General features: G+C 47.8%; 9 protein-coding genes and 1 non-coding gene across 10 annotated transcripts; 4 read left to right on the forward strand and 6 right to left on the reverse strand.

Annotated features, from left to right (window-relative positions):
- Positions 1–432: 432 nt before the first annotated feature.
- Positions 433–1849, forward strand: ASPWEDRAFT_50669 (putative TRAF-like signal transducer; the record flags this gene model as incomplete). The annotated part of the gene is made up of 2 exons (XM_040837475.1): positions 433–964; positions 1083–1849. 2 exons carry the CDS (start codon positions 433–435, stop codon positions 1847–1849), a joined length of 1299 nt encoding a protein of 432 aa, XP_040691178.1.
- A 445-nt stretch (positions 1850–2294) lies between these two features.
- On the reverse strand, positions 2295–2367 carry ASPWEDRAFT_t96. Its single transcript has one exon. It is a non-coding gene; the product is annotated as a tRNA-Lys (tRNA).
- A 71-nt stretch (positions 2368–2438) lies between these two features.
- On the reverse strand, positions 2439–5554 carry ASPWEDRAFT_39203 (Het-C domain-containing protein). Its single transcript, XM_040835053.1, has 4 exons — positions 5099–5554; positions 4874–5021; positions 4655–4813; positions 2439–4598 (listed from the first exon to the last, which is right to left on the reverse strand). The coding sequence occupies exons 1-4, from the start codon at positions 5184–5186 to the stop codon at positions 2699–2701; spliced, it is 2295 nt and encodes a 764-aa protein (XP_040691179.1). The 5' UTR covers positions 5187–5554; the 3' UTR covers positions 2439–2698.
- A 1135-nt stretch (positions 5555–6689) lies between these two features.
- On the forward strand, positions 6690–7619 carry ASPWEDRAFT_108220 (phytanoyl-CoA dioxygenase family protein; the record flags this gene model as incomplete). Its single annotated transcript, XM_040827957.1, has 1 exon — positions 6690–7619. One exon carries the CDS (start codon positions 6690–6692, stop codon positions 7617–7619), a length of 930 nt encoding a protein of 309 aa, XP_040691180.1.
- Positions 7620–7841: 222 nt separating this feature from the next.
- Positions 7842–9227, reverse strand: ASPWEDRAFT_50672 (class I SAM-dependent methyltransferase; the record flags this gene model as incomplete). Its single annotated transcript, XM_040837476.1, has 3 exons — positions 7842–8081; positions 8141–8863; positions 9189–9227. The coding sequence occupies 3 exons, from the start codon at positions 9225–9227 to the stop codon at positions 7842–7844; spliced, it is 1002 nt and encodes a 333-aa protein (XP_040691181.1).
- Positions 9228–10362: 1135 nt separating this feature from the next.
- On the reverse strand, positions 10363–13598 carry ASPWEDRAFT_107183 (putative importin beta-5 subunit; the record flags this gene model as incomplete). Its single annotated transcript, XM_040827869.1, has 3 exons — positions 10363–12130; positions 12195–12724; positions 12780–13598. 3 exons carry the CDS (start codon positions 13596–13598, stop codon positions 10363–10365), a joined length of 3117 nt encoding a protein of 1038 aa, XP_040691182.1.
- A 2767-nt stretch (positions 13599–16365) lies between these two features.
- On the forward strand, positions 16366–18095 carry ASPWEDRAFT_39205 (putative mitotic spindle checkpoint protein (Mad2B)). Its single transcript, XM_040835054.1, has one exon. It carries the CDS (start codon positions 16804–16806, stop codon positions 17686–17688), a length of 885 nt encoding a protein of 294 aa, XP_040691183.1. The 5' UTR covers positions 16366–16803; the 3' UTR covers positions 17689–18095.
- A 1634-nt stretch (positions 18096–19729) lies between these two features.
- On the reverse strand, positions 19730–22248 carry ASPWEDRAFT_26883 (E3 ubiquitin-protein ligase RNF216; the record flags this gene model as incomplete). The annotated part of the gene is made up of 3 exons (XM_040832914.1): positions 19730–21291; positions 21350–21597; positions 21674–22248. 3 exons carry the CDS (start codon positions 22246–22248, stop codon positions 19730–19732), a joined length of 2385 nt encoding a protein of 794 aa, XP_040691184.1.
- A 1309-nt stretch (positions 22249–23557) lies between these two features.
- ASPWEDRAFT_39207 (uncharacterized protein) lies at positions 23558–25427 on the forward strand. Its single transcript, XM_040835055.1, has one exon. The coding sequence runs from the start codon at positions 23893–23895 to the stop codon at positions 25078–25080; it is 1188 nt and encodes a 395-aa protein (XP_040691185.1). The 5' UTR covers positions 23558–23892; the 3' UTR covers positions 25081–25427.
- ASPWEDRAFT_170981 (putative sister chromatid cohesion protein Dcc1) lies at positions 25265–26728 on the reverse strand (the record flags this gene model as incomplete). The annotated part of the gene is made up of 4 exons (XM_040830705.1): positions 25265–25426; positions 25528–25694; positions 25760–26487; positions 26610–26728. 4 exons carry the CDS (start codon positions 26726–26728, stop codon positions 25265–25267), a joined length of 1176 nt encoding a protein of 391 aa, XP_040691186.1.
- Positions 26729–27161: the final 433 nt, after the last annotated feature.

Below are 27161 nucleotides of genomic sequence, written 5' to 3' on the forward strand. Positions count from 1 at the left end.
GTTGATGGTGGATGGCGTCGGGTGGTTGGAAATCGCGCCTCTCTCGGCCGCCCGGACTGATCTGCCGCTTCCGCATATCATGCCTCCTCATTCCATCCCCTCCCCGCAATCACGATTCTCGTTCTCCTCAGTCTGACAACCTCAGCTTCAGCCTTTCTGAAACCTGAATTTAGGGACGAGCGATCTTCGCGGAATTACCCCTGATCTACGGATACATCACATCCCTTTCAGCTCGCCCAACTGCCGCCACTGTGCAACCCTCATGGGTTGTCCCTCGGGTTTATTGTTTCAGTTTCATTCTCAAGCCTCACTAGCAAACGAACGGCCGATCATTTCCATCCCTCCTTCCTATTATTTGAATTCCAAGCGATAGGGGGCTGAGAGCTCTAATTTTATATTTCTTTTGCGACGGAATCTGGGCTTGGGACAACCATGAATCTTGAGGAACTTCTCATGATGGAGTCAAATCGCGACCGCGAGGAAATCGTCGACCTCCGCGCTCTAGACTATGTCTCCAGCTATGATGACCATCTCATGTGTGCAATCTGCCATTGTCCTTTCATACGTCCGGTGCGCCTGCAGTGCGATCATGTCTTCTGCCAACGATGTCTGAATGTCGCCATGACCAGTGTCGGAGGTAACCGGGATGAATTCAAGTGTCCAAGCTGTCGGTCTCCCACCAGAGACGCTTATATGAATGTGCCTCGATTGTTAATCAACATGTGCGATGACATCCGGGTGAAGTGCCCGTTTTCGGGCGAGGGGTGCAGTGAAATCGTTCCGAGGGGGCACATCCAATCGCATGTGGATAAATATTGTGTCTATAGGCTTATGGACTGTCCGGATCGGTCCTGTGGCAAGCAAACGAGAAAGAAAGATCTCAGCCCTGATCAGAGTTGCATGCATGAGCTCCACACATGCTCGCGCTGTGAGAAGGAGGTCATGGAACAAGACTTTAAGGTACGTCATATGCTTATCCATCCCCTGTGTCCTCCATTCGCGTGCTAACTTCAACTTTCCATTTTAGGAACACATCAAAGAACTTTGCCCGAGCCTCAAAACTACCTGTCCCGATTGTCAAGCCTCTGTCTTCCGGAAAGCGTTGGAGGAACACATCGATTCCTGTCCCGAGGCAATCCATTCCTGTGCAGCGTCAAAATATGGATGTCCCGTCAAGGTTAAACGGACTGAGCTCACAGCACATGAGCAACAGTGCCCGCTGATAACAATGGGACCCTACCTCGAGGCCCAGAATTCACGGCTTAACTCTCTGGAGTTGACCGTCAAACACCTACAACAACGCAACGAGATATATGAAGACGGACTGGCCAATATCCGCACCTCCTTGACTGATGCTTCTCATTCCATGTCTGGCCTTAGTAGGGAACCTCCAGCCAACTCGGGGCACCAGCCTGGACCATCAAGTGTGCCAGAGGCAGATGACCAACCCCTGGCGGATCGTTCAAGTATTTTCTCCTCAAACAGTGCCACAACGTATCTCCTAGCCCTTCACGAGTCGCTGCGAGAAGAAGTCGGGCAAATGTCGCATGCCATCTCTGACCTAGATACACGTGCCAGCATGGCAATTATGAACGAATGCCTGCGCATCAAAGAGGACATGGCTCATACAAACGCTGCTGTCAGCAGTATCCGGATGCAAGTGCAGTGGCTTATGAACCCTCGTCTGCACCAGGCTCAACGAACCTCTAATGTACGCGCGAATGGCTCCGACGAAACCAGAACACCTGCTACTGCCACGGCTGGGCCAAGCAATTCAGCTGGCCCATCACCGGGTGCGCTGCGATCCAGACGACTGAGCGATAGTGGGCGAGAGGGTACCAAGCTATAGCGACCATTGTGGAGTTTAGTATTACGACCTAATGATTTGATATTTGATATGGGATAGACGGAGTGCAGTGTTTGTTTGGTGGCTTACTTTGGTTTTTTGTATTTTCGGGCTCGGCGGCTGTGTGATATCCGTTTTCATTATTTATCTAATGCGTCGATTTCGCATCTGGGTATGTTGTACCTTAAGATGTGGTGATTAACAATGTAGTATCACCGTCGGATATATATTGTTGTAGATAAACTCTATTTAGACAATAATCAAATCAATTTATCGCAGACAGATTTCAAATGAGACCAGCTCAGACTCTGTTTGACTATTTAAAAGCCCCTATTCCAAAAAAGCAAAAAAAAAAATAGAAAGCAGGAATAAAAAAAGCAAGGAGAATCGATCCCCCTCCCCCACCGCTTGAATTATAGGAATAAAAAATGAAAAAAGCAAAAAGGAAAGCCGAACGCGGGGGTCGAACCCGCAGCCTTGAGATTAAGAGTCTCACGCTCTACCGATTGAGCTAGCCCGGCTGCTCTGGTTATATGTCGGAGCAGATCTTTGCTTTATCAATCTCATGATACCTTTTTGATTCAAGATCGCTTCCAGCACCAAGGTTCGTTATAGGCATCCAAAGGAAAAAGTATGCATGTACCATGGTTATTCAATTCATATACAGTCAAAAAATGTATATTCAAACATATAACTAAATCTAATCACAACCAAACAGCCTCTCCCATCATATGTCCTTTTTTATCTCCAAAAGTATCGTCATGTATGTTGTATGTAGTAAAGCCATCAACTCATAAACTGGGTCGTGAATATACATTCCATCATCGTCGTTCAAGTTCGATTGCACCTTATCTAGTATTGGTAGCCACCGTGTCCATATCCACCACCACCGTAACCTCCTGAACCGTGGTTGTGGTGAGGTTGGTGTGAGTGGTGCTGGTGCTGGTGGTGCTGGTGGTGATGCTGATGCTGATGCTGGTGCTCGTGTTGATTATGGCCATGGGTGTGGCCGTGACTGGCATGTCCGAAAGAGGGCTGGGGCTGGTAGGCTCCGTGGTGACTGCTGTGGCTGTGGTTACTGCCAGCGTAGCCACCGTGGGTGCTATGTCCGGCGTGGTGCTCGTGGGAAGAGTGACCTTCAGAGCCACCGTGAACCTCTCTTGTTGCTCCGCCCCCAAGGAGACTAGATAGCTTGTTCATCTTGGAGATACCCGGGATGGGAAGCTTGGAGAGTTGCTCCCAGGGAAGACCCGAGCCGCCGGATGAAGATTGCTGTTGCTGTTGGGGTTGCTGCTGGGGTGGTCTTTGGCCAGCACCTCCCATTGCAGAAAAGCCACCTCCTCCGTGGGAATGACCACCGCCTCCGTGGGAATGGCCGACTTCTCCTCCGTTGTTCTTGCCCGACTTGACACCCTCAGAGCTGAGGATATCGTTCAGGTCAGAACCGCCACCGGGTCTGGAGTGAGCCCAGGACTTGACAGCCTCGAACATGGTTCGGTGGGCGTCGTTGTTCATGTCACGAAGAGCGGGGTGGTGGAATACACGCAGGCAATCTGCCAGAACCTCCTGGTCGTGCACGTCAACGTGCTCCCAGGCGTAGAGAACACGGGGAGCGACGTATTGGAGAATAGCCGAGGCCACCTGACCGGCAGGCTCGTTGAGGATGTTGGAGAAGTGGTCCTTGGACAGCAACGAGTGGGTAGGATCGGTGCAGGACGGGTCGGTCCAGGGCTCATACTGGTGCTTGCCAGAGGCATCAATGACACCGGCTGAACCAGTCTGCAGCGATTGGGAAGCAAGGTTGATAACGGGACGAATGAACGGGGCCAGCAAGGACATGATGAAAACAGTCAGAGTCTCTGAGATCTTCTCCACGACTGTCTCCAATCCCGGAATCTTCTCGATGATACCCGAAAGTCTTCGCACAACCTTATCTCTGAACTGAAGGATGGGATAGATCTTAGCGATCGTCTCCTTCGGATCAAAGTCCTGCATCCCACCACCGGAAGAGTGGCCAGACTCGGATGCCCTGGCCATGTCATCTCCCAAGCCTCGACTGCTTCCGTGGGAAGCTCCATAGCCAGACCGAGATCCACTTTGCTGGTTCCTGGAATTCTGAGCATCGGACTGACGCTTGAGGTCTTCGGCCTCCATGACAAGCTCTTTGGTCCCAGGGATCTTGCCCAAAAGTCCCGTGAAAGCACCGATCGAGCTACCAGAAGAGTTGGCCTGGGCATCTCCAAGCGCGATATCCATCTCGTTGACCTCGGACTGGGTGAAGTGATCCGTAGCCTCACCAAGGACGGAGTGGAAAAAGTCCACCATACCGAAGGTACCCGTCACGAGAGGGAAAACGCGATGACCGTGAAGGTTGATCTGTGTGCTAGTTCCGGTATGCGGGAAGACATTGTGGAAGCCCATCTCACGGAGAGCAAGCTCAATGTAGTTGGTATGAGCGGCAAAATCCTCTAGAGTATGAAGTCCCTGACCCAAGCACCGGAGCGCCTCGCAGAGGTCATCCTCATTTCCCTTTCTATCTCCACCGTGTGTGTACATTCTTCCATAGTGTATACTCCGAGCCAAACTGAACTTGATATAGGCGGCACTCGTGGCCCAGTCTCCGCGCTCGTTGGCGATATAGTTCTTCATACCGGTTTGAGGGTCAATATCGAGTTCGACTTGGCGGATGGGGGGACGCAATCGAGAATCGTACTCGCGGGCATCTTGGTTATCGGCGTAGTCTTTGGGGTTGCTAGAGACAAAATAGTTTAGCAATGCGATGCAGGCGTATCTATAAGAAAGACCTACTCAATATGTTCCTCTGGACGATACACACCAAGTCTGTCGCCGGTGACCTCGAATTCACCCGTGGCGTAACCAAAAGTAAGGAAAGAAAGAATCCACACAAGAATCCGAATCGTATCAGCTGGAAGACTCTTAAGGGTTCCTACATCCATAGCTTGGGAGCTGGGGTCAAGTCAACACCAATCTGATATCATATCGCATATAGACTCGCAGGGTACTCACTAATCGCGCAACCAATTCCCAAAGTAAACGCGCTTGATCATCATGGAGGTCCATTTATGACCCTTGATACAGGCAATCGCCTTGAGCATATCCTCGATATCACCATGGCGCCAATTTTTGCCCTCGACGGCCGAGATAGATGCGATATCTGATCATCGAAAGTCAATATCAAACGAACCCGATTTGCGTAATACAGAAATATACTGTAAACAGAGTTTCACATACTACCGGCACCAAACGCATTCACATTAGTGGGAAGCAAAACCAACAAAAGGCCCAAGACAAGCAGGGCATTAAGGCCTGGACTGGCCATTCTGGAAACAAGACAAATATTTCTTGTTTTCAACGTGATTTTTTCTAAGTAGTTACAGGGTGTACAGCGTATAGCGTACAGGGCGCAGGTGTAACAGAACCAAACACAACACACCTAGCGAGGTGCTGATTTGAAGAAGTGGGGGGTGTGTGTGGGAAAAATGGGTTTAGACGACAAAGCGGCCTGCATTCGAGGATTTCCCTTGACTCCGATTGGGTTAGAAACGGGCTATAGCTGGACTTGAATCGTATGTAGGGAGATGGAGAAGGGGAAGAGGGGAAGGGATCAGGTAAGTACCTTGGTTAACTTTGATGCCTTTTACAAAATGAAGCAGTAGCAGCGAGTCAAGAGGTTTCCAGTCGACAGAGAAGGTTGCCTTGACGAGATCTGCATGACGACAGAACGAAGCTGAAGGGAGAAACCGAGAGAAAGATGGAAATGCCCCGCCATCAGCGATCAGAAGCTGAAGGTCAGCCAGGATCGGCCCAATCCGGTAATCAGTAGGAGCCCTAGACAGAAGAAGTTAGCGGTACAGTCCAGGGTATTACATATATTACGAAATACATAACATACAACACATACCATACCAGGTACTGTATATACGAACAATACCATTATTCAATACAATACGGTACAGTACATACAGGGGTAATGCATTCTGCAGAGAATATCATGCAATAAAACCCATATCAATAGTAATGCCAATCATGATTTAGATTAAAAAATTAAACCTGTCATCTCCATATTAACCTACCCCCGGTATAGGAGAGAAAGAGTAATGGCTATAAATATAAAAAACTATTTTGTCCCTGAGCAATAGTGTCTGTTTTTTTCTGTACTCCGTACCTAAATATATCACATCACACGCGTAATAGTCCACCTACAAACTTTTGCGGATCAGCATCATCCACCCTCGGATATTGGGAAGTGGGGGTTCTAAAAGTTACTGCGAACAAATACTTTGATATGATTCATTGGGCAGGGTCACGGGTCCAGCTGGCATGATTTGATATAATTGAAATTAGTATTCATTTTTGCGTCGACATACGAATACTGTTTGAGATGAAATAACTCATGTTAATTAATACCAGTATCTCAGGTACGAAATAGTTACTTCCATGACTCCCTATCGTAGGTAATTAGGTATTATTATTATCTGTGGTCGTGTTGTATCAAGACAATGCAACCAACCCCGCCTGGGTTCCCGCGGGGTAGATCCTCCTTATAATTAATAACTCCTCCAACCTAGGTACAGTCGACAGTAGCAGACGATGAAATGTTACAATAATTTCCAAGGTAGTATACAGTATACCACACTGTTGGATAATAGAATTGTTAGGATAGGTTTATTTAAGTCGAATGTCATCAAGTCCCATGTTATTGCTTGTTTGATTCCATTTGATCCAGTCAGACACATAGCTACCCCACTTTACGTATCTACACCTTCACCCACCACTATCACCACCAGAACTACCTATTCAACCTCAAACAAACAGATAGAAAATGACCTACCTCGACGACCTCCAACGCGACGGCTTCGTCCGCATCCCCTCCCTCCTCTCGCCCCCCGAAATCGCCCACCTCCGCGCCATAGCCACCAAAGCAACAACCCTCACCCGCACCGGCGGATGGCCTCACTTCCGCACCGTCCCCAAACAATTTCCCCCCTGGCCCACGACGGCCCCTCCTGCCTCTGAGGGCGGGATCTGGGGCGTCCAGCACCTCCTGCACCCGCAGATGCCGGGGCGGGCGGACTTCGCCCGGCTCTACTTCTCCGAGAAGATACTCGCCGTAGCGGGGGAGTTGATGGGCGTTGATATTACCACTACAAGCGGGGAGGAGGAAAAGCTGGTCATGGAGTTATTCAATCTGCTCGTTGCGCCTGAGACGAAGGATTTCGAGCTCCGCTGGCATAGAGATGATATACCCGAGTCTGTGGGGGAGGAGGAAGAATTGAGGCTTCTGCATGCCAAGAGTCCGCAAGGGAAGCAGTCGCATGCGCAGTATAACCTTGCCCTGTGTCCGGATGCTTCGTTGATTGTGATTCCGGGATCTCATCGACGGGTGCGCACGGAGACGGAGCGAAAGGCGGACCCGTATGAAGCTGAATTACCCGGGCAGTTGGTGGTGGAGCTGCAGCCGGGGGATGCGGTGTTCTATGATAGTAATATCCTTCACCGGGGGGTGTATAAGGGGAAGGAGGAGGGCGGGGAGGAGAGCCGGTTGACGTTGCATGGGAGTATTGGGTTGAAAGGGAAGGGGAGCGATTCTGATAGCAAGGTGCGAGCGACAGCGGTGTTGCAGCATGGGGTTGGAGCGTGGGTGCATCGTGACGATGCAGCATTTGGAGTTGGCGAGCGAGCAGAAAGGATGAGAGCGAATCTGATGGCGATGGGAACGGGAGAGGGAATTGGATATTCCCTACAGGGATAGATAGTAAAGTGAAAGCATTACATGTAGAAATTAAAAAGAAAGTCCATATTTTTCCAAGCTGATCGTACGCAATAGCTTCAGGGGTATTAAACACCGCGACTGAGAATAGCAAGAGTGCTAAAGAAACAGAGAAAAGGGAAAAAAAAAAAAAAGAAAAGAAAGGAAGACAGAAAAAGAAAGGCTATATACCAGACGTCATTACCGTTAATCGTAAAATCATCATCATCCGTCCATAGGCCGCTGTGCATACACATAATGGTACAGCACGTAGATATGGAAAGAGGGTCTGAAGAGTTCAGCGCGCACTTTTTCAGCATACGCCTGGGCTTCTTCATACGAATAGCCCAACACCCGTGTAAACAGAGCCAGGGTATATGGCTCGACAGCTTCGATGATGGACACTTTGCCAACACGGCCAATTTCTTTCAACCGGGGGTTCTTGGGCCAGGAACCGACAGGGCACTGCATTGCATCGTCAGCATATGTATTCCTTTCATTAGAGATAGTAGGCATATACACACCTTGTAAACATCATCAGTGACATTGACAAAGCCAGCCTCCCGCATCCACCCACTCAGACAAGGAGCAACATTTAACTGCTTCCCAAACTTCTTGCTCGATTGATCCAATTTTTCCTGCCAATCCTGAACCATGACTGCATCCTCATGCGTCCCGTCATCGGAATTGACCCAAGCCTCGTACTCCTGAAGCTCAAGCCAACCTCCCGGCTTAAGATGGGCGTACGCCTGATTCATAAACTGCCTCCAGTCGGCGATACCACCGCCCATACTGCGCGCGTGGATATAATCAAAGGCCTCATCGCTAGTAAACGCCCAGTCACTCTCAGCATCATCGATGATAAACGAGCAGTTGGGCGGAGCGTAGTTGGGTTGAATGGGACTGAGATCGGTGCCCACGATCTCCGCATTGGGGAAATCCTCCGCCATTTCGAGCGCCCAGACCCCGGTCCCGGTGCCGATGTCGAGGATGCGTTTGGGCCGGGACGCTGGGGCACTGGTGATTGGGGCGCGGTAGAGGTCGCCGCCTATGAGGAGTTTGAAGATGTGGTGCATGAAGGCGAGGCGGTCTTGTTCTTCTTCATCGTTGGGCATGGGGTATTGGCCGTAACGGTAGGCGTGGTAGCGACGGCCATTTTCGTAGCAGTAATCCCGGACGGAAGAGGAAAAGGAAAGGCTGGAGTCGACTAAGGAATGGGTGTCATATATGGAATCCTCGTCACTTGTCTGGAAGAGCTTGAAGTTAGCTTGGGTTGTTTGGTTAGGCGTGGAATCGGAGGGGTATAATGCAGCACCGATGACCACATACAGGACGAAGCAACATAGATACAAAACAACAAAACAATCATTAAAATAGATAGAAAGACAATAAAAAGACAGTAGTTGATGATGTAGAAGAAGCTATTCAACCAGAATTGAAAATAATACAGAACAACACATGTGACATGGACCCAGCTGTAAGGGCACCAACCAGAAGATGAAATAGTGTCACCTGCGAACAAAAAAAACACATCAAATCCAACAGAGAAAAAAGAGAGGAGATAAAGCTTACATCCACCAAAATCCGTTCATCAGCATTAGGCCTCGACATACTCTAACGACAAAAGAGAAAAAAGAAGAAGCGAATTGACAGTAAGAAAGCGAAAGCGAAGGTGAAGAATGGAGAAAAAGCGCAGGAATCCCAAGATGCAAGGAGCAAAGCAGGGGTTCTGATCTGGTCCCGGCGGAGGGGATGTTGGGTCGACCCCAAGAAATGCAGCAAGCGATGGGCGGTGTGTGCCAGCCAGGCGGTTCTGATAGAGAAGGTGCAGATGCTATGTATATTCGACAGCCTCGTCTGCGATTCGTTCATGATAGATCAAATCTATCTAAGTAGGAAGCAGAATAGTCCATACGAGGGACCAGAGATCACTCGTCGGATGGCAGTTCCCCCCAATGGGCATCTTGTCCCAGACCCCGCAAATCCCGGCTTCGGCTGGGCCCGTCCAGGAAGCTGGATCGATTGAAAAGCCTCAGATTGGACACTGTATTATAAGGTATATTCTAGTAAATTCAGATTAGATAGATCTTTTAGAGAACTCTGTTTTAAAAAAAAAATATATAAGACACAACAACACTATTCCGTACTCTGTATACAGACATCTATATACGGAGTACCGTCCAATACAAAGCGTCAGTAACCGCCAAGCACACCAGCATCTTCGCTGTCAGCCATGTGCGCTATTATCATGCCTTTCTTTGTTCATGTCTCACCCATCACAGTCATTCCTGTACAGCAGATAGCACCGACTGAGTTGGCAATCTTAGCCCTACCAGCCATTTCAAATCGTCATTTGTACAACATGATACATGATATACGCCTCATGATCCTACCTTACTGATCATCATGATCACCACCGCAGGATCCAATTGACTGGAACAGGAAACTTTTTTTTTTTTTTCACCGTCCCATCTGTGGCAAAAAATAGATTAAATTAGGAGGGGGAACAAGAAAAATACAGAACCCAGATCTACCTCTACGGAATATTCTAACTAGCAAACTATTCATGTTGGCCATCCCAGTAAATGCATTATTTCGTCATCATCACCGACGGTCCATGCCTTTGTTGTCTCCGGGTTTCCCGCTTCCCCGGTGCAAGTCGGATTCTTGCAGACTGATCTTTTGGTATAGTCCAAGTTCTCCGAGAAGTCAAAGAAGAATTCTAAAACGCCAAGAAAAGAAGAGATCATCCCAAACTCCGAAGCTTCTCTTGTTCGTCCGGAGTCAGGGCTGCAAAAAGTTCCTGGAATTCGGGCTTGGTCGATGCGTGCCGGAAAAATTCCTCAAGAAAGCCCTGTGTTTCATCGTCGCGCTTACGCACTCCAAACACCCCCTCTGTGCCTCCTTCGCCAAATGCCATGAGTTCCTGCTTCGTCACACCCAGGCTCAGGTCTAGTGTGTTGCTAGGAAGATCCTCCCAGTCATCGTCGTCGCTATCTTCTTCCTCCAGAGCCGCGGCTGTGGCCGCATCAATCTCCTTGCTCCCCGAGGCGGCAGCCAGCTCCTCAACCAGTACCTTGACGATCTTCAATGGGGCCGACACCGTCGTGTACTGGTCTGGGTTTGCACGAGCTTGCGACCGCGTCTTGATGCGACCGGTGTCGTGAATGATGAGATCGCCCTTGACCTGCACCTGAGCCAGGCGGGGATCTTCAAGCTGGTAAAGCTTGGCGAGGGCAATGATGTTCTGCTTGATCTCGTCATATCCGGCAAAGTTGACAGAGTTCTCGAGCCATTTGCTCATCACTACTGGCAGTCCACTCTGTCCACCAATGTCGACCTGTACCAGGAAATCTACCACCTCACGCGGGCTGATGAGAGTGAGTCGCGCAAAGACGAGAATCAAACTCTGGATAAACTGCGCTTGTTGGGCGCTGCCCAATCGCTGGGCCACAGCACGCAGAAGTTGGGGCAGATAGGGTCCAAGCCTCTCCGATCCGGCCTTCTCCACTAGCTCCGCAGCTAGTTGTCCAACCTCAGTGGCTGCGTTGTCGTCGACCGATGGTCCCAACAATCGATCGATAATCACTAGAGCGACCTCGATCGCTTCCTTTCCACTCTGCGGATCCCGCCAGGCCACAAACTGATTGAAGTCATGCGAGAGAATGTGTCGGACGGCTTCCGTGGCTGGACGAATCAACTCACCGTCAGTCGATTCCAGCAAAAGTCGGTTCAGCTTGGGCATGACAGTTTCGACAAAACCAGTGGGCAAAGGATCGAGACCCCGTTCCGCGAGAGCACGGAGAAGATCCGCCGCAAAAATAGTCAGAGAGTTCTCCTGTAACATATTTCCGACGTCGATGGCTCCCATCAGAGAAGGCAACACCTTTTCACAGACCTTGACAAAGGCATCGGGGCCCTGATCGGCGATTTGATCCACAATATCCTCGAACGCCTCCGTGACGATCATAGTCAACTGGAAATTAGTAGCTCCATTGCTGGCAATGTTGAATAGTACATCGATGGCCATCGACGACAAAACTACGTTGGGGTTGACCATGATGGTATCACGGAGCGTCTCCGCCAAAGTGACCTTGAGGTCATCACTTTCGGATTGTTCACTGATGTCGTGCGAGGCGACAAACTCGGTTATGGCCGAAATGATGGGTTCTTGGAGAGGAACGGTGACACTGGGGGGCAGCGACGGAAGGAAATCTTGCAAAGCTCGAATGCAAGACACCTTGACCACTTCAGAGGGATCCTCAGCAATTGCCTTGAGAGTAGCTTGAAGGTAAGAGATAGAAGTGGGGTTAAAGGCGTCCCCAGTGACCTGAGCCAAAATGGATGCCACAAGGTAACCACGGGCCCGCAAGAATTCATGCTCCTGCTGGATGGAGAACTGAATAAAGTTGTTGAAGCCATTGGCCAGATCGGGCGAGATTTGCTGAGCGACTTCGCTAAAATCGCGGAAAAGCTGGTTAAGAACGTACATGGCAGCTTCGCGAGATTTCCATCTACTCGAGAGATTCTGGGTTAGCTTTTCTGTAAGGTATGCAATGTGTGGGAGAAAGGTCTTACGAAGAAGAAGCATCAGAAAAAAGGGTATTCATGTAGGCAAGCAGGGCTTCCACCGCTGTCTTCTTAAGCCACTCGCCCGTTTTGATCACCAAGTCTCCGCTGCATGTTCGCGGGGTATAGTTGGCCGTGACCGAAGTTTCCTCCGAGAGGAACAGGTTGACATCGATATCCCACAAGCCTTCTTCATCTGTGGTAATCTGAGAGTAGGAGCCAGCGAGCTTCATGATTTCGGGCAGCCAGCTGGAGGTTGTAGCAGCCGGTCCGGCATTCTGCAGCTGTTGCTGGAGCTCGGCCTTGACAGGGGGGGCTTTCAGGAGAGCCTGTATCAAGTCCAACTCCTCCAAAACCAAAAAGTCGAGAGTGTAAGGAAGTCCGTCAACATCCTCCATACGGCCTTGTCTTTCGTCATGGATGTAGAATTCATGGTAAGCATGCTGGATGTTGGAGAGTTCGGTCCAGATGGAGGTGAAGTAAGCGGGGCTTTGAGCAGTCAAAAGGCCGGGGAAAACCATTCGAATCTTCATAAGGGTCTAAACAAAGAATATGTCAGAGTGTGTTTCTTAGTAAGAACAAGGAAGATCATACCTTGACCACCTGCAACTTCAACCCAATAACTCCACGCCATTGGGAGGGGATTTCACTCTCCTTGGATTCCTCTGCTTCACTGGGAGCTTGGGGCAAAGGCGCCTCTAGAGTCGCGATGAAAAATGGAGACCAGGCCCCGAGCACCTCATCCATAAACTCTTTGACGGCCACTTTATGTTGCTCCAGCACCATCTCCAGGGTATCAAAGCATGATCGAAACACGGAAACGGCCAAGGCCCTCAGCATGGGTTTTCTGGATTCGCTAGTGGCCACGGTAAAGAGGGTAGCGACGAGATCGCGGGCAACCTTGAAGAACTGATCCTCATTGAAGCCAGTATCGACCAGATCCAGGAGAACCTTCAATGCGCCATGGACGGCGCTGGCTGAGCTGGCGGAGTCATTGATGATGTGAAGCAGCGTGGGGAGGAGCTCCGGCCAGCTTTCAGGGAAGTCGGCGCTGGCAACCTTGCTGACGGCAAAACTGGCAGAGGACTTGACCTTGCGCTCTGGGATTTCGGCGGTAGTGGCGAGCTGGAGCAGGGCCTGACGGATGCTGGTCTTGTTGGCGTCACTGATAAGGATCTGGCCCTTGAACTCATCTAGCTGCGGGGACCAAGCGGTGGCGATGAAGGTACGTAGGACAGAGAGGGCGGACTGGCGGAGATTGGTCGGGACGGAGTCATGAGAAGCAATGGCGGCGAGGGAGAGAGGGAAGTTCTCGTTGGAGTAGAGGCGCAGGAGGTGAAGCTCGGCGGCCTTTCTGGTATCAGCGGCCGGCGACTGGGTGTCTGCAAGGAGAGTGAGGAGCTCTTGCTCCATGACGGGCAAAGGAGCGGTCGGAGGATAGGGATAAGGTGAAAATCAATTGGTATCAAGTGACAGCAGTGGAGTCGTAAAGATGAAGCCAACCAGACAATTGCAAGAGAGGGATCCTTAGATCAGGCCCCAAAACACGATGGTTTTGATATCCGCGAAATCTCGCGTTGGGAGGGGCAGAAATAAAGACGGTTGGCGATAGAGCGGAAGAGGGAGGCGGTGAGCAACATATAATACGGACAATAAATGTCATGATACGGGTATGGTTCAGGGGAAGTCCCGTCGATAATATAACGGTACGTAATAAATGTATGTAATGAAAGGAAAGAGAAACAAACCCGGACAGCACTAACATCCAATAAATCGATAGATAATCCTCCTAGAAGAAGATCTTCTTTGTTCCCACATCTACTATGTGTATTTGGCTGATGCTCTAAAATAAAATGGTCTAAAGAAATAAAAATAAAATAAAATAAAAAATCAAATCAAGGCGGAATAAATACATCTGAAGCACTAATGCTGACATTGTGGAGAAAGATCGGGTTTAGAAAGAAAGAACGCTGACAGTAGTCAAGACTAGATGTACACTGACGTCGAGACAGCGACTGTTGACATTGATAGACAGATTGTAGACTGGAGATGTATAGTACTTTTGACAATAATGCATCATGCATTCTTATTACTCATGAGTATTATTTGATAGTGCTCCACTGATTACTTCATTTGCATACTGGAAATCTGCAGTTGAAACCATAGTGGGGTTGATTTGAAGCTGAAGGGCCATTTGGTATGGAAAACCTTTGAAGAATGAGTCTTGTGTAAGTGAGGGGTGATGGCAAAATAGGTATGATGTACTGTCTATCGTATTCGTGTATATGGTACAGTACCTATATTACATAGAATACCATACATACAACCAGGTACTGTACATGGAGCCGCTGTCCCAGAAGAAAAAAAAGAAAAAAGGCTGCTTTTTTCGCCGCCGCCACTGCCGGAAGAACCAAAGAAAAGGAAGACTAGAGGATTTAAGCAATACGGTGTATAAAAACCATGGTACAGGACTGTATTTGATATCAGAGAATCAGCGATGAAAGAAGAAGGGTAAGAAATGGACAGGGAATAAGGCTGAGACTGGGATGAAACCCACACATATCCTGATATGATCTAGATTGAGATTGATATGTTTTATATTGTTCTTTGGAGGGTGCTGACTGCTTACAGACCAGATCCAACACTACGTGTCGATTCAACTTTCGCTTGGATGATCGGCCGTATGAACTAAGTCTCATCCCACATTCAACCACGACTCAGCCGGTGGAGCAGAATGTGTACTGTATGATCATACCGACTGTATGCAGTCAATAATACTGTTTTTTTCTCTTTCTCTTGCCCAGTTCCTCTCCACTTGATCTCTATAATTTTTGCTATATATTGTTTCTGCTTTGTAGCTGATTCTGCACCGCATCCCAACCCATGACGCAACCACGTGACGGACTGGAGGCGTGAACCTGCGCCTTTCCACCGTTTGAGACTCTCTTGGACTTCTGAAGCCTTTCCCCTCCACTGCCAGTGCCTGTCTGCCTGATTGATTGATCGATTGATTGATTGACTGACTGATTGACTGAATCCTGTCTCTCTGTCTGTCTTTCTTTCCCTTTCTTTCTTTCTTTTTATTTATTTCTTATTTTTTATTACTTTATTATTTTTTATTCTGTCTTTTGGCGCTGCTTTACTTGGGCCCTGAGCTACTCTTTAGTTCACTGGATCTTGCAACGACTTTCTCTCTTTCTGTCTCTGATTATACACTATCTCCCTCTATCCTGTTGCCCCCCAGACAGAGATCCAAATCGCGAAAAGCAGTCGCTGCCTGTCCCTCTCCCATTGTTCCCTCCGCTCTCCTCCCTCCCCTTCTAAAAAGGGTTTCCTGCTGCTGGTCGTCTGCCCACCAAGCGTGTTCCCCCCCAGACGGAAAAAAAATTATTTTAAAAAAGAAAGAAGAAAAAAGAAAAAAAAAAAAAAAAGTCCAGGAACAAAAACCTCCGAGGGAAGGGGATCTTTAAAAATACTTTTTCTTTTTTAAAATATTTTTGATTTTTATTAAAAAAAAAATTCTAGGGGAAAAAAAAAAGAAAGAGAAAAAAAGGATATCGTCAAATCCAGGCCTTTCTTTCGTCTTTTTTTCTTTTTCTTTTTCTTTTTCTTTTTCTTTTTTTTTTTTCCCTCTCTTTAATAATTTGCAACAACAGCCTCAAGATCTTCCACTTTTTATTGATTATTTTATTTTTTTTATTTTTATATTTTTATTTCTCCTACTATTTTACTATCTTATTATTTTATATTATTACCCTTCTTTATCCTCGACGCCTCTACTATCGATTGATGTTTACGATCCGAACGATTCCATGCTGTGAGGTTTGCTTGTTTCGTCTTTTCGTCCACCCAACGTATGTATCGGGAATCTCTCTTTTTGCTACTACTGCTGCTGCTGCTGCTCTCTCTCTCTCTAACTAAACCCCTCCTCTCTTTTCCTCTCCATCGACCACCACCAACCATCCTCAACTTCCACATATCTTAAATTTATCCTCCTCCCCTCCCCCCTCCCTCACCAACAAAAAAAAAGATAAAAACATTAAAAAAAATTTATCTTCCCCCTCCTCCTTATCAAATCAAATTCATCATTTTCTTTTCTTTTTTTTTTTTTTCTCTCCCTCTTTTCCCTCTTTTTGATCTTCCCACGACGGGGCAGAAAAAAAATTCGCCTTTTTCACTCTTTTTTTTTTTTTTCTTCTTTCTTCTTCGTCACCGTCTCAACACCAACAACCACCTTTTTCCTTGTCTCCTCGTCTGCAATTTCCCCACCGCCGTTGATCCTCCCCGGTTGTCGCGATTATAAAAGGAAAGAAGAAAAAACAAGAGTGCGAAGGCGCAAGATCTACAAAGGAAGGAGAGAGAGGGAAGGGAAAAAAAAAGAGGAAGAGACCCAAGGGACAGGGAGCCAAAAGAGAGAAAGAGAGAAAGAGAGAGAGAGAGACAGACAGACAGACAGGAACCGTTGTCCCCATGTTGGGCGTGGAACACCGTTGTTGACCCATCGTCAAGAAAGGCAGAGCGATGATTAGCCTCAGGGTGGAACAGCACTCAGATACTTCGAGACTCCGTCAAGACCCTCCCTTCCGTGGAAACGACGATACCAGAGCCTTCGACGGCAATGCCGATTGCCAGTGAGAGCAGCACGACCGTCAACTCCCTCACCACCACCATGACAACATTTTCCGCTCCGGTCACCGCACCCAGGTCGATGCCCAATAATCAGAATGCGTTGTCGTCCTCTTTCACCAATTTCCTTACCGTTTCAATCCACCAGATCCTCTTCCTCCGCCAGGTATATCCTCGAGCTACGTTTCTGCCCGTTCGAGCGTACAATTACCCCGTTCGACAATCCCGCCATCCCAAGGTATGCGACTACATAAATGATGCGTCGATTTCGGTCGGGACGGAGATCTTAAAAGGCACAATAACCGCTGTCAGTATCATCATTTCATCTCTCCGCACAAACCAACCCCTCGAACGATATGCCTTTGACCTGTCGGGCTTCCCCCGTGTCCCCGCTGGAGAGATCAACACCACATTTGAAGACAGAAAAGAAGATTCATCCAAGCCAGGTGCACCCGTCCCTGAACGGGCTCCCGCGCCTCCTGCTCCCGACCTCGAAGCGCAATTCCGCGCTTGTCTCGCACGATTGGCCTCCGCCTGTGCCCGACTGACTCCGTTACCTCGGGACGACGAGTTCAGCTTCACCGTCTGTATCGAAGTACGAGAAGATTCCCTACCCCCCGTGGGAACCACCAGAGAAGAACAAACCTGGATCGTGGCCGAACCGGGAAAGGTTCATTTACGGTCATGTACCGCCCCATATTCCGTCTCCAAATTAAGAAATGGCGAGCAGCAACAGCCGCCTCCGAAAGTGTCCAACGGTCGTGCCAAAACGGTCCCGGTACGACGAGTAGAAGCCGGCGAGCTTCGATTAGAACTATGGGTGGAAGAGGCACGGCAGAAATTTAATGAACCGGTGGATTCAGAACATCCGCCATGATATCATTAGTCGTTTTTTTTTTCTCTCGCTGTTGTTTCTTGTTTCTCTTTATCCTCTCTCCAGGGGTTTCCTTTTCATCCTTGATCGGTTCCGTTTCCTCTTTTTTCTTTTTTATTATTCTCTGTCTGTCTCATTCTTGATTTAGCGTGACCAATGATCGAACATACATGATGGATGAGGGAATTAGGAATTGTCGTCCGAAAGAGTGGCGCAAATATATAAAATGGGGAGCGGACGATTTTTGGGACTCGCATGGCATTACATAGATCTGGTTCATATCTTTCCTTTTCTCTTCTTCATCTTCTCTTCTCCTCATCCTCCTTCCTCCCCAAACCCTCCTCTGACTCTTATTTCTCTCGTCACATTCCTTTTCTCTTCTATTCTATTATTACTTCTTTTTTTACTCCCCCCATTTTTTACTTCATATTTCTTTTTCTACCTCTACTTCTACTTTTTTTTTTCTTTTTTTTTTTTCTCTGCTTCGCTTTCATACCATTTCCTCTTGTACTCTCACGTCTCTTTTGTTGGTCTCTCGAACTACATGATCCTAGCCAATCCAAATATCTAGCATTCAGCTACAGAGATCATCGGAATCATCAGCAGCAGTCGCTAGCGGAGATTTTCTTTTCCTTTTCCTTTTTACCTTTTGAGTCCTGTCCGTAATTGATAATATGACCCTCCCCATTTGGCATCTGAGATTTTTGCATGTTTTTCTTTCTTTTTCCTGTTTTTCTATGGCATTTTTTTTTCATCCTCATCTCCATTCCCATGTTTCATTTTCTAATTCCAAAAGTGGTTCAATTCATACATATAGCATGTTTGTTTTGGCTCATATTGATTTACAGCTGATGACGGAAACGGCAGGCATTTCAAACGAATTGAGTCTTATGTTATATGTTATGTTATACGTTATGTTTTATATCAGGGATCCATGCATCATGACATTTTCCAAGTTGGAGACGAGCAGACAGACACGCAATAGGAGCATTTTATCTAAATATCTTTTATCTTTTTTATCATTCTTATATTGCATGGTTAGGGTTGTATAAGATATTATACTTCTACCAGTACTGAAGAAGACACCTCACCGGAAAGAGCAAAACAAAGAAAGAGGGGAAAACAATAACTATACAGAAACGAAAAAAACGGAAGGAAAAGGAAAAAAGAAAGAAAGAACATGACGTTGCAGTTGTGCTGTTCCTGGATCCGCAGATCCTTCTAGCAGAAAGGAGGGAGGGGAAGGGGGAGAGAGATGCTTACTTGGGTTAACTATCGAGTTACTTTACAGTTTTACAGCTAGTTTACTTTCCTATCCCTTGAGAGGAGAAGTACAGTGATGTCATATGTGTTTTGTGGCTTGTGTGTTAAGTGCTTCGATGTCATTTTTTTATTGTGTGCTACAGGGGTTCCGTTCCATCTGTGATCTACTACATTCCATTCATTTCCGTGTATGTATTATGTATGTATGTATGTATCCAGATGTATGTGTGTGGCGATGAGTTGGCTGATTAGACAGACAAGACAGACAGCGTAGCATTAACTAGATGGAAATTTGTTGTTATTGTTATTGTTGTGTTGTTTTTGGTCGTGTTATTTGTTTATTATAGATGTGATGTGTTTTGCCTACATACTTTATCTAGTAAATAAACATGCATCTACGTTTGATATAAGATGAGTATGAAGTACTTTGTAGTAGTCTGTAGTAAGACATTGGATTGCAATCGTCATTCGTAAGGTAAAATCATTATCAACCAGCTAGCCAACGCATCAGTGAAACCGAGTCGAGTCATGAAAACAAAACCAAGGTAAAAAACCAAGACAGACAGGCGTAGTATTCTCGTGCGAATTGGAAATGGCAGTCTCATAATGTGCATTTCAGAACAAGTCGAGATAAATCCAGTAACTAGACATGAGTAGAGCAAAGAAAGTAAGTAGATGGAGGGTATCTATCCAAAGATTTGGACTAAATGGCTGATGTCGCCTGCCATATCGCAAATGCAGTCAAGATGGAGTATGAGGCAGTATTCTGAGTCACGGCTAACTAGATATCTCGTTGCCCGAAGAAGTGGTCGGCAAAGTTGAGTCTCGGTATATCAAGCGTCCGATGAGGAAAGGCAAAGGGAGCCATGGCCTGCTCGGCGGGAAATGGCTCGGCTGCGGCAGTCCTCCGTGTGCGCACAGTCATGTCGGCCTGATTCGTGAAAGGACGGCCGTTTGGAGGGACGCCTGGCTGGGTCGCGGCGGAAAAATTAGCCGCAGTTGGCCGAGCCCGATTAGCCAATAGCCCGACAGGCCCACGGGGTATGCCGGCTGGGTTATTATTATTATTAGTAGTAGTATTATCGTTGTTAGTAACGGTGGCGTTATCACGTCGTCTGTATTCATCGCGTCTAGCTGCGATTTGGTTGGAAAGTTCTGACAGGGCGCTATTTGGAGCGAACTGAGGGCGAGCAGCAGCAGCAGCATGAGGGTTTAAATACTGAAAGTCATGCCTGAGGGGGTGCACCTGGTGCCAATTTGGCATGCCTGCAAACAGGTCAAATTGAGGATGCGGTGGCATGTAGGGTAGAAAAGCACCTTGATTGTGAGGTTGCCATTGTGGAAAGGGCCCTGCTTCGGGATAGGCTGGCAATGGTGGCATCGGGCCATGCCGGCGACGTGCATGTTGCGGGCCATGAACTCGATACAAATTACCACCTCCAGGTATCTGAGGAGTTTGCAATTGTCGAGCAGGCCGAGAAGGGTTCTCTTTGGCACTGTCTTTCCTTGAACCATACACCCGAAGCTCCTCCTGGGTTAAATGGGGGTTCTCTGCTCGAACCTTTTCAATGGCCTTCTTCTCAGCCTGTTCAACTTCCTGTTGATAACGATTCTGTCGGGGGTCATCATTGACATTGCAGCCACGCCCGAAGTGACCGTATTGTTCCCGGCTAATGTCTTTCTTGCAGATATAGCACATCATGCATCGGCACTGGGGGCAGGTCATCTTGTTGCAGCCCATCTCCTTGACTATCTTCACCTTACATTTGGGACAGGATCGGATCAAAGCCTCACTCATTGCCTCTTCAACGTGATGACGCTCCGAAACTCCCCTTTCTTTTTTGGCCTCTTCACAGGTTTTAGGAATATGACTCTCTTCATTGCATATTCGGCAAGTGATCATTTCGCACTCCGGATTGCTGCAGCGGAATTCTCGGTCTTCCTCCACCGGTGGACAAATTGCTTTGAAATCACAGAATGGGCAACTTTCGAGACCATCAAGGCCTGCTCGTGCGATCTCGTCTTGTTGCTGAAGAGTCTCAAGCTTCTTCATAATTGAGGCTCCCAGCACCTCTTGAAGCTGGAGCCTGGTGAAGCTAGCCTGGCAGCCACTAGTGTCCATGCATTGCAGTTGGTACTTCATAAGTCCAATTTGGGTGTCTGCAGATCTGCGGATACACGCAAAACAGAAGAAGTGCACACCCATCCCTTCACAAGGAACTGTTCTGTTCGATGGAACATCTGAATAGCAGCACTGACACTCCACAAGGGTACCTGCTTTAGTGTGCTCCTCCTCATTGAGTCTCTCTGCCTCTTCTTCTTCATTTTTCTTGACGGCTAAGGCTGTAAATCGAAGTAGTTCGTTAGCGAAGAACAATGACTGCTCGAAAGACGCACTTACCGGCTTTTTTCTTTGCAGCGTCGAGTTCCTGTGTTAACGACCCCGTCCCCAAAAGTTCCGGAAATGGTGTAGGAGTAGATTGTGCTTTCCTTGCCCGCTTTAATCTCTCGTATGGTTTGGAACCAATAATTGTACTCTCGTGTTTAGAAAAGTATAGGTAAGCAGTGTAGAGCCTTTGCTTATCATCCATAACCTGTCGAATGTATTGGGTGGGAACATGTGGGAATTCTTGCGCCAATATCCGTGCACTATGAGCCATGTCAGCATGTCAACCAACCTTAGAAAGGGATAGTAAAAGGAGAAGGAGAAGATATCAATTCTCACGCTGTATTGAGATACAGAGTATCGCCATGATGGCCTGGGCCAGATTCCCAGTCTTTATCATCTTCTGTCACTGTCCTCTTTCTCTTCAACTCCTTCTGCTTGGGGTAAGATGGATTAGCCAGAATCTCCTCGATTATTTTCTCGTAGCTCGTATCCTGGTCAGGTTTATGACGGGCAAATAGGTCTTTTACGTATTGTTGGCTAATATCGGGAAAAAGTTCTAGGACTTTTGGCAGAGGGTCATCTTCATCCTCGGTATCTGATGTGATATCAATGACAGACACTGGGGATTGTGCCATATGTGCCGCGGAAGATGATCGAGTAGAAGCGTGGCCACGAGTTCGATCTAGTGACTCGACATTGAGGCCTGTCATTGGGGAGTTGCCAACTCGCCGAGCTCGCTTTGGGAGATTGACCGTGGAAGGAACCAAGCCAGTGAAATCATAGTCCAGCTCATCATCATTCTGCACTTCGAAGCCCAGTTGCCTCAGCAGCATCTCATCAGTGATGCCCGGCATGAAATTGTTATCTTCCTCATTTTCCGTGTGTCTATGTCCTAGGGAAACTTGAGTCATGATGGCTAGATGTAGGATCCCGTGGGTAGAGAGTCCCAAGTTGACGATTTAGCCTCAAAAAAAGCTGAGACTGGTAATCACTAGCGTTGGCTGTACTGACACAGTTGTGTGACTGAGAAGAAATTGAGGATAAGCCCATAGAGAAGCGCTCAGAGTTTATAGAGAGAGAGAGAGAGAGAGAGACGAGGAAGAAAAGGAAGGACCGTGACTGAGGAATGAGAAGAACCACCATCAGCGTCTTTCCGATTGAATCCAAACAGGTTGAATGAAGCTATGAAGGAGCCCGCCACGAACAAAAGTGAATCTTCCAGTAGAACCAGCCGGTCATACGATCCCCCCAACAACCATGGACTATAGCTTTGTTTACTCTCTTGAAGCAAAACACACCACAACAAAGCAATTGCAATAATGCCTCTTGATTTCGAGGGACTTTCTGCAAAAGGGGATATCAAAGAAAAAGAAAAACATCAAGCAACCTACACGTCAAAAATGATGCTTAATCAGGCTGCGGATCATCAGTAGCCAAGTGTGATTTGTCATCTGCTCGAGAAATTGCTCATATACAGCCTGAGCAGTGCCTGACTGCGTTTGGGATTTGTCTGTCTTCCTTCTACTGACTTTGCATACAAGAATAGTATGAAGTACTAGTCAGTCAACCAACTCGGAGTAAGACGGTAGCTGAAATATCCCAACCAGGACTAGTTGGTTGGTTAGTTGTAGGAAAGTTGGGTCGAACTTGGACGCTCTGACAGTGGCAGGATTCTTGGTGGGGCTGCGGTGGGATCCGGATGTACAGTGTGTGTCAGAGTGGGTAATAAGGAGTTATCGAGATGAGGGGCAGTTAATCGTGGTCCATGATATGGATAAGAGCATGGAGATAAATATCGACGGGTTGTTCTGCACCTGCCGGCCCAGCAGTGCGCTTCGCATCCCTCTTGATACAAAATCTGGATTGGCGATGATGTTATCTCTGCTGGGAGATCTCCGTGTGGTCATGTGACGCATGCGAAACGACGAGAGTGTCAGGGGGTGACAATACCGTGTACTAAATTACCAATCTTTGGCTTTACTGTACCTACCTTAAGTTACGTACGGTAAATTATAAATTACTGACCGCCTGGTAATGTATTATTGACGCTGCACTGCGCCCTAGGTGTCTTCCCGATTAGGCCAACGCCAAGCTGTACCACATGACGGATCATACCCTAGGTCATCCCCTCTCTTGCCCTACGTCACGCATCCCCGGTAAAGTTGAATGCAACGGCTTGGACAGGCAGGTACAGCCTTCGATTGCCGGTTGCCATCGCTTGTCCTCGGGATTATGACAAACAGATACAGAAGGAACAAAGGTCACCAGCTCAGTTGGATGGAATGTAGGTAACTATATATCCATTGTATCACCCCGGGTCTTCTCGTGGTTCTGCATCATTCCTCGGGTCTTCAAAGGCGCCATCATCGCATTCTTTGCTTATCACCGTCAATGTACCACCACTAGACATACACCCTTATCAAACTATCAGTAAATAGTGGTATCAGCTATCAGCTACATTAACCATCGCCGTGTCATATATCCCTGTCGAATACAGCAGACGTGGTTTCAAATAACCCATACACGAGCCAAATCAAATCGAACTCATTGTAAATATGATTGCTGCCGATCTCCCTGACTCGATTGCTTCTTTGCCACAGGGCGACTCTCCTGAAATTGTCCTGGTCCCTGCAACGCCCGAAGAACGGATTAAATCCCTCGAATTGAACAGCATCGTGTGGAAAGGGCTCCTGGATATCGAAACATATATTGCCCGAGAGAACCATCTTCACCAGCAACGATTGACCCGTGATGGCTTGACCTGCTGGATTCTCGTCGATCGCAGGCAGCCAGTAGGAGACCGGACAATCCTTAGCTCCTGTGAAACGTACAAGAAAAAGGCACTCCTAGCGTTCAACGGCAAGGTGGAAGAAGTGTCCACTCATGGAGTGGGGAGCGTTTATTGCCGGCCTGAGTTCCGAGGGAAAGGGTATGCGAAAAGAATGGTGGCAGATTTGAGCATGAAGCTTGATACTTGGCAAATGGAAGACGAGCCCAGGCACAGATCACTTTTCACGGTCCTGTATTCGGACATTGGCAAATCGTTTTACGCCAAATATGGCTGGAAACCCTTCCTATCCTCGCATATTTCCCTTCCCCCTATCTCCAAGGAGGAGTATGGGCGGGATATCCCCGGAGCCAACCTACCAAAGGCGAAAACTCTGGTTGCCAATGATGTTCAAGCCTCAATGTGCAGTGATCGGATTCTGCAAAAAGAACGTGAACTTTTACGAGTCGCCTCTGAGAAGTCTCCCAGTGCCAAGGTTGCCATATCCCCTAATTTCGACCATTTCGTATGGCATTGGGCACGAGAGGAATTTTTGGCAGAAAGAATGCATCCCGACAGAGAACCACCAACAATCAAGGGTGCTGGCGACGACAAGTCCCGGGTATACTGTGCCTGGAACAGAAACTTCGGCGAAACACCACAAGAGAATACTCTTTACATCTTGCGGTGGGTGTATGACGAGCCAACCACACCAGAAGAGACAGAGGCCACATCGAAAGCCATAGCTGCAGTATTGCGGCGGGCCCAACTTGAAGCACACGAATGGAACATGGCAAAGGTCGAGTTTTGGAACCCAACTCCATTGGTGCAAAAGGCGGTTCATCTTCTGGATCCTACCACCAAGCTGGTGCACCGGGAAAATGATAGCATTGCCAGTCTGAAATGGACAGGTGACGCGCAAGGTTTTGGTAAAGACGTTGAATGGTGGTGGAACGAGAAGTATGCCTGGTGCTGAAACAACCGAGCATTGCGTTTCATTCCATCATTCTGCATTTTTGTGGGTAGACTCATGAGTCTGTTGCTAATTTGGCACTGGAGGTGCTCAACATAGATCGTGAAAGACTGCGGAACCGAAACTCTTTTGAGATTGTGAAGTATAATGTATAATGTTTGGCGCAACCTTTCGGCTGCCGTGTATTTCAGCGTCGTTTTTGGTTTTTGAATAGCTCATGCCAATTCCTTGTCTTTTTGGCCGCTGTGGCAGCGCTGGAATCTGCCGAGAGGTTCTTCTTAACCTTTTCCCGATCGACTTCGTTGACGAAGCAAATTGATACAGGATCGGGATGTTGATATGAGTTTTCCTATAGAACATCAGCACGGTTTTCACAAGAGCGATTCGTAGAAGCCCCATATGTGAAGGAATAGACTCTAAGACCGAAGATAACAGAAGCACATCACTCACCGGTAATTTGGACAAGGCCACCTCATCCCTCCAAGATTCAGGAAGATGATCCTTCCAGGCATTCAGAAATTCACTCCTTCCAATTGCAGACTTTGTTGTAGGTGCCATAGCCTCCAGATATGTCTCGCCTACCCATCGCGTGCAGCTGGTCTTGTCGATACTCGCCCCTATAGTGATAAACACTCGTTAGAGCGATCGCGATTCCTCGAACATCTTGACAAAATATACTCACATTTGAGATTCTCATCGACCGACAACTGGGTTTGGTCATCCTCAGACTCACACACCCGGCGTAAAATGGCCTCGAACAAAGGCTGCGGAAAGGGTTCTTCAGCATCATCAAGAACCGACTTCCACAGATCGTTGGCCAGAAACTGTGTCTCCAAGTTGATTCCCTGCAAAACTGCCCCCTCCACCATCCTTTTCCAAACATCAACCTTGACTCTCGACGAAGGTCGCCAGCAACAGCCACTCCCATCCTGACCAAACACAAACGCACACAGCTCCACCCAACCCTTTTCGCATAGATTCCGGGAAACAGGAACATCGTCAAACACGGCATCGATCACCCTTTTCCGGTCCGCGAGTTCATGGATATCGTTGTTCATGATCACGTCATCGTCCGCCTCGGTGCTCAGAGTATCGTATACCCTCAAGACTTTCCCCAGGAACGGGATGGCGGAGAACCCCTCCGGTGGGGTGTGGAGTTCCAGTGTTGATCCGCACTTTGCGATGGTGGTCACCGTTTCCACGAGGTTCATATCTTCATCTTCGCCAACAACCTTGATATCGTCTTTCTGGATTGCCCCCTCGCTGGGACGGATCATATGGATGGAATTGGAGGAGTGGACTTGGCGGATTCGGAAGGTTTGGGTCGGGGTGCAGAGGTTTACATATTCGGGGGCTGTAGGGTCGGTGGTTGATTGGGATTGGGACATTGAGGGGGATTTCAATTGGAGACTGAAATCGAGTGAAAAATGTTAGCTGAGCTGGCTGGTTTTCAAGGGTGATGGGTGCGGGGATATTCATTGAAACAACTCGTCTGTTTCATATCGTAGAACAGAGGGGAGAAAGAGACATACGTAGGAGGCTCCTTGGATGAAAGCAGCTCTACCACTTCCGATGGGAGTTCGAGCAATCTGAAACCCTGTTGAGGGTTGGTGTGCGTAAAGAGGATGCTTCGTGCGGCCTGGGTGGACATTTTGAATGACAACCACCTGGCAGTTTTCAATTGGCTTGTGGAGAAAAGGGTAGCAGTCTTAGATTTGAAGAGAATTTTTGATTAGTATTGACTCTATGTAGCTTAAAACATAGACATCTTCTTGCGATAGGAGCTTGAAGCAGCTTTGGTCGACGCGGTACGCGCTTTTTGGCGGAGGGCGGATTTAATGCACGGACCACTGCTTAATATATGGCCATCCATATTCAAGTAATTAGGTAGATGACGAAAATTTTGGTCGCTGTTTGCATTTGCTTTCGATGCTCCATATAAAATAAAAAGAAATACATATACGAAAGAAGTAAAAAATAAGAGAATACATAGATGGGCTCAAAAGCACCAGAGAATCCCAAACAGTATCATCAGATGGCGATGAAGCAGTCTAGATCAGCACATAACAAATCCGTAACCCCTG

The sequence above is a fragment of the Aspergillus wentii genome, assembly GCF_001890725.1.
Source record: "Aspergillus wentii DTO 134E9 unplaced genomic scaffold ASPWEscaffold_3, whole genome shotgun sequence".
Lineage (NCBI taxonomy): Eukaryota > Fungi > Ascomycota > Eurotiomycetes > Eurotiales > Aspergillaceae > Aspergillus > Aspergillus wentii.

What these genes read in the sequence shown, in the direction of transcription:
- ASPWEDRAFT_39203 (XM_040835053.1), bottom strand. Translation starts at nt 5,186, where the DNA reads ATGGCCAGTCCAGGCCTTAATGCCCTGCTTGTCTTGGGCCTTTTGTTG. An exon ending in GAATGCGTTTGGTGCCGGTA is followed by an intron (nt 5,022 to 5,098) that starts GTATGTGAAACT and finishes TTCGATGATCAG; the next exon opens with ATATCGCATCTATCTCGGCC. An exon ending in CGTCCAGAGGAACATATTGA is followed by an intron (nt 4,599 to 4,654) that starts GTAGGTCTTTCT and finishes TTTTGTCTCTAG; the next exon opens with CAACCCCAAAGACTACGCCG.
- ASPWEDRAFT_39205 (XM_040835054.1), top strand. Translation starts at nt 16,804, where the DNA reads ATGCCGATTGCCAGTGAGAGCAGCACGACCGTCAACTCCCTCACCACC.
- ASPWEDRAFT_39207 (XM_040835055.1), top strand. Translation starts at nt 23,893, where the DNA reads ATGATTGCTGCCGATCTCCCTGACTCGATTGCTTCTTTGCCACAGGGC.